Source organism: Epargyreus clarus, unplaced genomic scaffold (genome assembly GCF_041222505.1).
Source record: "Epargyreus clarus isolate Ecla_fem2 unplaced genomic scaffold, WU_Ecla_fem_2.2 ptg000032l, whole genome shotgun sequence".
NCBI classification, from domain to species: Eukaryota; Metazoa; Arthropoda; class Insecta; order Lepidoptera; family Hesperiidae; genus Epargyreus; species Epargyreus clarus.
In genome coordinates, this window is record NW_027332237.1 from 11,084,033 (window position 1) to 11,096,123 (window position 12,091).

The 12,091-nt window shown below is 38.7% G+C and overlaps 1 protein-coding gene across 1 annotated transcript in view; it reads left to right on the forward strand.

Moving 5' to 3' along the window:
• spz6 (Spaetzle domain-containing protein 6) overlaps positions 1-12,091 on the forward strand; it is a 33,319-nt gene that overhangs the window by 8,669 nt on the left and 12,559 nt on the right. Inside the window, exons 2-4 of the mRNA XM_073090170.1 lie at positions 9,006-9,148; positions 10,572-10,724; positions 11,412-11,576. Coding sequence (XP_072946271.1) covers positions 9,006-9,148; positions 10,572-10,724; positions 11,412-11,576 — 461 coding nt within the window. The remainder of the gene's footprint in view (positions 1-9,005; positions 9,149-10,571; positions 10,725-11,411; positions 11,577-12,091) is intronic.

The following is a 12,091-nucleotide window of genomic DNA, read 5'->3' on the forward strand; positions in this document are numbered from 1 at the left end:
CCCCACAACTGGGTGAAGGTCACTAACGGGCCGCGTGACGTCACGTAACATTAGGCTATGAACACATCAGCTGATTTTGTAAATAAATTTATTTACGTGTCATTATTAATAAGTATTTTGCTGTTTAAAAATATTTTTAGTATTTTTTTTACATTAGGAATAATAAAAAAAATGTGTCTCACGTTCAAGTAGTCTCTACATTGAACAATTCTCAGATAACTCTTCAAAATTTAAGATTAATGACAAAAATAACTGAATATTTTTAATCACATGTGAAATAACATAAATATCTAAATATCATTTAATTCAATTTAAAATTTAGGCTGACCACTCATTAACTGCTGTTACTTGAACTGGTTGCTTTAGCGATTAAAAAATGGTTAACGCAACTGTCAAAATATTAGGGCAAATAATTACAAAGCTTATACATAGGTACATTAATACTCGTAAACAAACGAATTTTCTGAAAAAAAAAAACAAAATGTACAACTTGTCGGTCGCTCAAACAACAAATTAGACGCCTGAAGGGCAGCAATGGAGATAAGGTTAGTTCTACGGCGATCCCCATTTATTTTGAATATTTCTTAAATTTTAATTTTATACATATTCTGTGAAAACTTTAAGTGTCTACCTACCGGTTTTGTTACGGTTTCAGAGATAGAGCCCTGTGTCAGACGGACAGACGGTATCCTAAAAATGAAATGATAGATCGTTTATTAATATCGTCGTCACGGAGCGTCCAGTCTGTCCCGTGCCTACACAACACCGTAACCGTAACCCACATCTCCTGCCCTTATTCAACGCACGGAAATAACGCTTACGGTACTTCACACTTGTGGATACCATTTTGTTTTCATATTTGAAAAAGATAGCCAATGATAGTAGTAGCCTAGTGCCGAGGGGTCCGTGGGTCAGGATTTCGACCCACATGGCGGAGCGGTCACCGTATCGGTGTGACGCGCAGCGGGTCCCGGGTTCGATCCCCGGCCGGATAGATTTATAAATGATAAATTTAGATTTCTGTTTCTGGGTCTGGTTGTTTGTCTCTGTGTGTGTCCATAGCACCCATGATACAAGGAAGCCTAGTGTGGGGTGTGAGTGTAGAGAGCGTTTTTCAAATCCCATGCACGCACCTCTGATTTTTCACTCCTATTAGAAATTAATTATCATTTGCTTAAACGGCGAAGGAAAACATCGTGAGGAAACCTAAGAGATTTATAAAAAAAAATCTCAAAGGTATTTAAAGTATACCAATACGCACTTGTCCAGCGCGGTGGACTATGGCCTAATCCTTCTCATTCTGAGAGGAGACCCGTGCCCCGCAGTGGGACAATAATGGAATGATGATGATTTGAAATAAGTATTCATATTCGTCCACAATCGTAAAGAACGGTACTTAATACGATTTAGTTTTCATATTTGAATTATGTAGGAATATGAGATGCTTATCTATGTGCATTATAATAATGGAGATATCAATCTGAACATGTTTTAATTTTAATTTAAGTAAGTTATTATGATTAACGACGCATAAAAGTGGGTAAGTAAACACTTAAACTTTAAAATTACTGTAATAAAATTACTTAATTCTCAATATTCTTACTTATTTTGAAAGAAAGAAGAAAGAAAGAAAACATTTATTTCGGTAAACATCCTGTTACAATTAAGGTTACATAGTACTTAATACATAAAACAAACATACAGATATAACATAATATATATTTCAATTCTAAAATTGTAATAGTCCAACAAATCACTAAGACTTTACAGCACACTACCTTCTTTTTGTTTACGAGGGGGAAACCTTCAAAAGGGACCCGATGACGTGCAAGCGACGCCGGGTCATGTGGGATTTTTACCGCACTAAAACCCCCCCGGTGGCCGTCTTCAACGCTTGTTGGAGAACTCCGGGATCTCCGAAGGAACACAACCGGAGTCCTCCAAGCGCATCGGGCTCTGCCCTGGGGGGAGCACTTTTGGCTCCTCCCACACCATCTGGTGTTTACGACAGGATGCGACCACACATACCGCCGTCCTTCTCGGGGTTGCTTGCTGGACTGGTTCTTTCAGCTCTCACTCTTGCCGCCCGCAACCCCGGAAGCACCCTTTTAGTCGCCTCTTTCGACAGGCAGGGGATACCGTAGCCCTATTCTATTCCCGGGACTACTGCCGCCCATGGACATGTGCAATTAACCCCAGATCAGATTACATTCCAATCTGAAGTCAGCTACATATATGCGCCGTTATCCCTAACGACTACACTGGAATGTCTCAGAAAAGTATATCTCATTTACCACATCCTGCAAATCAGAACACCGTAGCGCTTAACACTGCTGTTATAACAGAAATATGTATGGAGGTGATGCCGCCGGAGTCTAACCACAAAGGGTTCTACCACCTCCAACCTGTTCTCTAGACAGTGGCTATTTACTATCAGGTGGACAGCCTGCTCGTTCGTTACGTCTCTTATAAAAGCTACACGCATGATCATGGACGGTGGAGACGGTCACACGTGGTCGCTCACCGTCCGTCACGCTCTGATTGTCTCGTCACATATGCGTCTCATCGTAACGGCTTCGAAAGCATAGCACTGTTTTTATGCAATACCAGTAGGTAACGATGTGATCCACTTGACTGTGGTTACTGCAGCCCATTGACATTTGTAAACTTGAACGATGCGATAAAATATTTAATTTATTATACGATACTGATTATACGATATTAAATTTAGAATCAAGTTAGGAAGCCTCGTCATTATAATCGTCTATCTGTCTGTCTGTCCGCCCGTCCGTCTGATTGATTGATTAATTGTTTTTGTCCGAGTCATTGTTACACAAAAAAATATTCTTATAAAATAAATCATCTCATTAAAAATTATAATTTCTGATCTAAAAAGGCAAATCTCTAAAAAACAAAACTAGAGAAGATAAAGATATTATCACGAAAGTGAATTAAGCGAAATCGTGTACCATCATCTCGAATTCTAACAAGGGATGTCGGAAGTGAAAAAGATATCGATATATCGATAACCGGTAAAATTTTCAAAAATTGACGGTTTTAAAATAATTATGTATTTAGTTCATCTTACTCAATATTATAGTCGTCACAATTTAATAGGCCCATTTTGACACATGCCATCGCTAGGCACTAAGCAAGTGATATACTAATCGATAACCATAGAAACCGATTTTTACGACAAATCGATAACAACCCCACATCGTATTGTATAGATTACTTAATATTTTGTAAACAAAATATTCGATATATCGATATTTTTCAACATCCCTAAATCAAACTACATACAGTTAAAACCGGGTTAACTTGCAGACGGTAACAATGATACTAGTTAGAGAAACCTACCCATACATTACGCTACTAGGCTAGCAATTTGACCATAATTCAAGGTATTTGAAGATAAAATTTGCAGCTGCATCGAAATTATCGTAATTTTAGTAGAAGATGAAATTTGCAACTGTAAATTATCTTAATTCATGAGTTTCTTCTATAATTTTGAATTCAGCTGATTTTGAGTGATTATTAAGTCACTACTGAGAATGAATATAAGTAATCTATATTTATTAGGATGTAAATCTTTTCCATAATTATTTTAAAATATTGGTTGTTTAGCTTTGAATTTGGCAGAATAGTCTTGTGAAACTATGTTAACGCTTATTTCTCTGTTATAGAAAGAGCACTGCTATGATCCAATTTGTGGTTAGTTTTAGGTTTTTTCTATTTTAAGTTAGTTACGATAATCTTTCTGCAGTTGAAAGGTAATTGCTGTTATTGTTTCAATTCTTCTCAGTTTGTTTGAAGAGTTTACTTTATCTATTTCTTCTTTCTTTATCTATTTCTCTCTAATCCGTGTTGTGATAAAATAAGATTACACTACACATATAACTTCACAAAATTGGCGATGTCCAGGATTCGAAGCTGGACCCTTCATGTGTTTTAAACCACTAGTCTATCTTTCTGATCTATTCATCAACGTTTAAATACCAGAAAAGTCACTAATACAACGCCTAGTTTGAACCTGGACCCGTACAAACTAACCGTCACTAATCGGTGGTGAAATGAGTGGATAAAGCAAAGCATGTCGTGGTGTGCGTGATGCCATAATACGGTAAACCGTCCGTTAGTGTGACCGCATACCGCTGCCACACGCCTATCACCCAACCTTGACAAACACCTTTTATTCATCTATTTTTGAAAGAAAAACAAACAAATCACGTTTTTGCGTTATTGGAGCATCGAAAAAGCATGCAGCTTGGTGTGGTAAGAGACATATACAGTCCACCTGATTGGAAATGGCTACTGCTGTCTATGGATATCCGTAAATAATCTCAGATGAGATTAGAATTCTACTTGAGGTCGGCCACTAAGGACGGCCACGCTACCCCTAAGGACTAAGCTGGAACGCCTCGGAAAAGTATGTCTCTCTTACCACACCTTTCAAACCAGAACACAGCAGCGCTTAACACTGCTGTTACTAGGCAGAAATGTGTGGCGTTGAAGTCTGTGTGTAAAAGGCTGTACCACCTTCATATTAGCTTCATACCGTTGGTATTAGGTAGAAATAGGTGAAGCGTTGATGCCTGCGGAAATCACAAGCTCTAAATACTAAATATTATTATTACTTATTCCTCCATGTAAACATTGCAAACAAGTCTTTAAATAACATGACATCGACAAGTGCATCCTCACTTACAGTGATAACGGCAATTGATTCCGAACCGGCATCAGATAGCGATCGTAGATGCAGATCGCGTCCGGTACACTGACCCACATACTGCGATAGCATCTGCATGACAGGTAACCGAACTCCTAGTCAGGTTACCTACTTAAGGATATTAATTTGCACGTTATTAGCTGATTTCTTCTTGCATATGTACACGAAGCCGATATTTGACGCAAAAATGTCAGTAAATAAAAAATGTATGGTAAAAATGACGTTCAGATGGAACGAATCGATCAAGAGGTCCGAGGTTTAAATCCCAGACGCGCACCTCAGATTTTTTAAAACTACGTGTGTATTAGAAAATATTTATCGCTTGTTTTTACAAGGAAGGAAAACATCGTGAGGAAACTTGCACACTTGAGAGATTTATAAAATAAAATCTCAAAGGTAAAGGTAAAACGCTACTCGTCAAGAGATGCTGCTGAATCACGCTATCGAAGTTTTCTAAACATGTTACATATATACAAGCTCCGAACTGAGACTGTTGGTGCACGGCCGATCCCCGGCATGATCACCAAGCCCGGCGGGAGACCTGCCTTTGCTAAAACCTAATCTTTCTCATTTTGAGAGGAGACCCATGCCACAGTATATGTATATACAGTAATTTAACTCTGCCCTGACCTTGTATTAGATACCTACGGTTGCGCTGGGCACGGTAACGCGTTAGGGCTGCCTGCCTACAGTTTTTTAATTACATCTGCATACTTTACTTTCTTTTTAATTTTTTGATTGTAAATGTTGTATTTTTTTATTTAAACAAATGAATGCTATAGTTAATTATATAGAAAGTGTTGAATGAAAATGCATGTTATGTTTTTTAATATGTATATATTACGTAATAGAAACTATTTTTATAATTGGGTACTTGACAGTTACAACAATAAAATATGAAATATGTTCGACATGATAGCTTATAAATTAACATAAATTATGCAAAATTTAGTTTAATTTTTATTACAATATTAAATAATAATTTTAATTAGAGATGCGCCGAATAGTGGTTTCAGCGAATTTTACCGTAAAAAGTCGAGTCTATTTCAAAAGAACAAATACTAAAGCTTTTGATAAAATTATCTAATTCCTTTTTCAGCCGCAGTAAATACTTAATATTTGACGCTCTTTCTAGTTTTGGTGAAAATACCGCGGAAATAGGTGACTTTACCTTATATGCACTATCAAAATGTCGAAATATGCATGCAAATATGCACTAAAAAGGGCAAAACATGGCCAATATATGCGCTATTAGATTAACATTGTAACGCACTACAGAATAGGGCCCCTACAGAATAGTCCCTCGGCGGCATATCGCGCGAACAAACGGGTGCCGAAAGGCCGCTAAGCCACGCCCTCAGCCTTTGTTGCGCCGCGCGACGACGAATAAATACGACGCGTGCGTTGTGCAAGCAAGCCCTTCGTTTATCAACAGTTTCGAGTTTTATTTTGCGCGGGAATAATAAAAGTTGTAAATTGGTCGAAGAAATAGTTTTATTCTATTAATTCAGAAGAGGGATAACCTCAAATAACAAGCTCTGACACCTGTCTACTGAACCAAAATTACAACAATCATACGTATTTTTTTAAAATATCAAATTGTATTAATTAAAAACTAATCTAATTTAGTAGTAGTAGTACCTAGTAGATTAAGTATCTAGTATTAACATAAAAATCATTGTAATTGTCTTACCTTTCGGAGTTTCCAGGCAGTTTAAAAAATGTTATATCTGGATGTGTTATTGACGAATTGAAGCAACCAAAAACAACACAATATAATCTATAACTTTTCTTCGCCATATTATTCTTGAAACAACAAAATATCTTACAAAACCGTCACATCACCCGCTCGTCACCGTGGCACATTCACGAATGTTCGTGTACCGAGTTAGTACCGGCCCGAGGCGAGTAGGCGTGGCTTGCGTTTCGTGCGTTTGTATGAAGATAAAATACTGTATATCCTTATACTGTGCCCATGCCCAGCAGTGGGACAGTAATGAGTTGACAATTTGAGTGCATAGCAACTGCATTCCATTTTAATGATCTCAATATGAGCTTAATAAAATAAAAAAAATATAAATCCTAGTAAACCAAAACTTTCTGTTTTAAATACCTAAGACATTAGGCCATAAGCATTCGATGATGTTATGTTACAAGTTTAAATGATAAAAATGGCGGGGACTTAGCTGCCAACCTTTTGCAGTAGGTATATTCCGAAGTCATCATTAAAATTCCCACGTGGAGCTCTAAGTAATAGACATTTACAAAACTTTCGCAATTATGAAACAGTGTATTGAAATGGCATTTAATTAAGACGAAAGTACTCAATTTTGCAATGAAATAAACATTATAACACTTTCATTTCGCGATAATAATCTTGAAGGCAGTTTGGCGTCTAATATGCGCTTAGATGAGACCACAACGCAGAGATGAGTTTCTATTGCTCAATTTAAGTATGAAGATTTCATGTAATGAAGATGTTAAAGTGTGATTAGTAGCCATGATAGCTTGGTGGTTGAAAGTGCGAGCTTTGTTCGTAGGCTGTGTTCGAACGGAGGCATTCAACATTTTTTATAAGATTGGATAGGCGAGCAAGCAGTTCTTGATGCTGCCCATGGACATCTGTGACTAACTTCATATAGAACAGGTTCTACGTGAAGCTGATTACAGATGTGTTGCTACTCCTAAGGATTAAGATGGTTGCCACATATACGTCAGATGGAAATAGCACCCTTCCATCGATACGCAATGCTTCACGCTAGAAATAGGTGTAGCGGTTGTACCTACCAGGTTGAATCATACTGGCTTTATCACCTTCTAAGTTAACTTCATTAAGACGTTATTTTAAATCAAATGTGGCGGACGGTCTAAGATTGTAGACCAATGTTTTGTTTTGCACCTTCATCAAGGGTATGAAATGGAAGGGTTTCCTGTGAAGTCCAAAAACATAATAACATTACTAAAGACGTTGTTTTTATTTATTTACTTATTAAAATTAACCACAATCCCACGTCTGCTCCAGTTTTAAACCCACAAGATCTTATACCGTTCAAAGCACGCAATAAAACTCCATAAGCGGCATTCGTCGTTATGACTGTCTGACCTCACCGTGCACCAGATTTTGGAAAAACCGTGTCAGTTTTGGATAATCACAATAGAAAGCTTGTGTTTTAATCATGAACACGGCATAACGGTAAAATGAACATGAATTAAGTACAAAGAATATGATAATTTAGGTTAGAATACATAATTATTCGAGTAGCTACAAAAATTCATATTATAGTTGGAACAAGATTTAATTCCCTATATTTAGTTCTCTTAGTGGATGTAGTTTCTTTCTAAGTTCCCACCTAGAACTTCGGTCTGGTTTGGTGTCATAAGGGACACATAATTTTCAGAGACATTCCAGCTTAGTCCTCAGAGGTACGTCGCATCTGTAGCCCATCCCAGGTAGGATTCCAATCTTATCTGGGGTTGATTGCAAATGTCCATATGCAGTAGCTACTTACCATCACATGGATTGCATGCTCGTTTATAAAAGAAACTATTGTTCAAATTACTCGCTTCTATCTTCAGTAAGTAGTTTATGCTCTGTTATGATGAGATAATATATCCAATTGAAGGTACATCTTCCATATTTACACACATGTGTGATATAAGCTAACAAAACTACAGTTATTTCGAAACCACATTCATACACCTCAATTATTTGCTTCTTATTTCAAAACACAAAGTACGAAGGGTTCTAGAGCGTGGATCACAATGGAGGCAATTTTAAAATGGCCACAACGGCTTGCTTACGGACAATAGGGCTATTTGCTAAGCAATTGCATTTTCTAAGAACAGAGAATCGTTATTACATAGGTTCTTTGCTCCATAACCTTGTCTAAGGTGTGGTTACAGCTTGCAGATTTTTTGTAACAATACACGTTTTAAAGATATCATCGAGGTTCTATTATTTTCTTCTAGTTATGGACAGAAACCGTTGACGTTTTAAAAAAATAGATTTGTGAAAATGTAATATTTACATTAATCATACTTATCGAAATTCTTTGAAATTCCAAATGATATTTATTAAGAAACCAATCCATCCGTAATGAACCCTATATAGATGAGGTGAGATAATGACTCTCACTTCGCTTAATCATACATGCTATGTCAGAAATATTTTAACGTATCATCCTGTATTTCCAAAACTCAGCATTGTTAAATTGCAAATAATTCAGAGAAAAGTTCAACTTCTTACCAATTTTCAAAGGAAAATGTCCTCTTCCAGGCTCTATTGCCAGTGCTGACAGTCCTCGCGGAGACGCCAGCTGAACCAGAGCCTGAAACCAAAGACACAACGCAAGAGGACCCAGAGGAACCCCCAGAAGGATACTACGCTTTTGTCGAATCGCCCAATGCTACACCACCCAGGTAAAAATAACTTCATTTCGCCATTACATTTTTGATGTTTTTTTTAAATGATTAATGTTTAGTCAATGATTATGAGGCTTAAGGCCTAGGATCTTAACATAGGTGTTTATTAACTGTAGTTTTGAAAAGTCCCAGGGAACACCGGTACGATATTCCACTTTTTGATAATCCGTGTTAAGAAGGAGATACAAAATATTTTGTTAGGGCCAAGAGAAGGTCAAAATTATTAGGAATTTGAACTAACTGTCCGCCTTAAAGTACGAGGGGCTTCCCGCAGACATAAGGGCGAAATTAGTTAGGCCTCCCAGCATAAGTAAGAGCGAATTAATTCAATACTTCAACGTTAATCCGTTACTGTCCCATTGAACTGAAACCTTACTAGTTTCTGGAAGATACTTTCGTGTCCTCACATGTATCCTCTCTCACCGCTCACTCACCACTAGTCTATCATTTCTCTGGAATTTGTCATGCATTTTCAATATTCTCATAAAAATATATATACGGTCGAATTGAGAAACCTCCTCCTTTTTTGAAGTCGGTTAAAAAAGGAGATGTTATTGCGCATGATAATTCCGAAATCGGCACTGACGTAAATCAAAATCTTTATCGAATGTTCTGACTTTTGAAAACGGTACATACCGTACAGACAGTGAAAGTGATCACCACCACACCTTTCTCCGGCGCCCAAACGTAATTACACCGTCGCCGGTTAGCTGCAAATGACTGAGTTATGGGCTGTAACTTGCTTTTATAATTAATAAACGTATTTAAAACAAACATGGATTAATTGATTTTCACTTTTTTTTTTGAAACAGTAGCGAGCATGCAGTTCATTGGTGGGTACCGTCCATTCACATTTGTACTGTAATCGATCCTAGATAGAATTTAAGTTCTTCTAGGGGTCGACAAATGAGTTTTTTTATAATATAGAAGTAGCGGACGAGCATACAGTCCACCTGATGGTAAGTGACTACTGCCTCCCATAGACATCTGTAATCAACCCCAGATAGGATCTGGGGGCACGGCAGTGCCCCCCCAAGTCGAGCCTTAGATATTCCTAACCTGAGGTCGGTCTCCAGATGCGCCGTGAGGATTAAGCTGGAACACCTCGGAAAAGTATGAATCCCTTACCAAACCCTTCAAATCAGAACACAGCAGCGCTTAACACTGCTATTATGAGGCAGAAAGAGGTGTGGCGGTGGTGCCGCCCGCGTGGAACCACAGAGGGTTCTACCACCTCAATGCTACTCCGAACAATGTGTCGCTACAGAGTTCATTACAGATATCCACTGGTTCAGTAGCTTACTATCAGGTGCTATGTATACCTACTACTACTACTCGTATGTATAAGACAGTTTTATCTTCGATTAAAGTTGGGAGCCTGAGCAGAGTCAGTTGTTTTTTAATATTGGTTCTGTGTCAGGGTACGCCCGCCACCCTACAGACAAGTGGCGACAGAGTGCGCAGGCGCCGGTCGCGCGGCGGTCAGCGCGAACAACCTGTGCGGAGACCTGAACAGGGGCTTCATCCCGCGCAGCCCGCTAGGACGGAACCCTAACGGAGAGCCTTATCCCTTGTGAGTATGTTTATGTAACGGAGATTAAGTAAATTTTTACTATATTTAAATATACATATATATACTATATTTTACAATATTTAAATACAGTAAATTAGTTCATAATGTGATTAGAACACTAGTAAACTATTATGCTCAGTTTATGTTAAATTTTGAAGAATAAATTGCAATTAGCTTTTCTTGAACTTAAAAAATATATTTATGTATTAAAATTGTGTCTACTGTAATTGTATCTAGCTACTCGTTAATTGAATCGTTTTCACATATATTAGGATATTTTTAACCGACTTCAAAAAAGGAAGTTCTGTATTCGAAGGCCATGTATGTCTGTGTCCGCGATTTTCTAAAAAACTACTCATCCAATTTGGATGGAATTTTGATTACAATTATTATACCTTTAATGACGATATAGGTAATTAAGTAGCAACATAACCTAATCAAACTTAAACACCATGACGACCCGCGTGGCGGAGCGATCACCATACCGGTCTGACGCGCAAAGGGTCCCGGGTTCGATCCCCGGCCAGACAGACATCTAAATAATGAATTTAGATTTCTGTTTCTAGGTCTGGGTGTTTGTGTATTTGTCTATGTGTGTGTCCATGGCACCCACGACACAGGGAATCCTAGTGTGGGGCTGTAAGTGTAGAAAGCGTTTATTTATTTATTTATTTATGTTTGTCCCAGCGAGTTGATCCGCAACCTCACACTACGCTTCCTATCCCGCTCGCTGCCAGTACTGCGAGCGGACAACACCTTGCCGCGGGTCGCGCACCTGCCCACACGGCCGCCGCCGCCCGGCCCCGCGCCGGAGACAGACGCTCCCGCGTTACCCGATGTACAACATAACAGGTTTGTGTGACTTGTTTTTTTTTATAGTTTAACCTAAAGATTAGGCAGACGTGCTACCTGATGGAAAGTAGTCAACGCCGCCTATGGGCATTTGCAACACCAGAGGAGTCGCCAATGCATCGCCGGCTTTGTAGGAGAGCTCTTTTTGCACCTTTTTTAAGAGCCCCATGTCATAGCGCTCCGGGAATACCTCAGGAGGAAACTCATTCCACATCTTACTTGTCCGCGGCAAGAACGTCCGTGCAAGCCGAACCGTGGAGGACCGCCACGAGTCCAGTTGATGTGGATGGAACTTCATCCTTCGGTGAGTGGTGTGGTGGAGGAATGGTGACGTAGGCACCAGGTCAAATAGTTCCTCGGATCACCCACCATTGTAAAGCCGGTAAAACACACAGAGGGAACCTATGTCCCTCAAGAAGTCAAGTGGATTAAGTTGGTATTGGGGCGCCCCTGCCCAGAGATGCGAGCAAGTACTCCATGTGGGGTCTCACTTGCGCCTTATAACTTTTAATTAA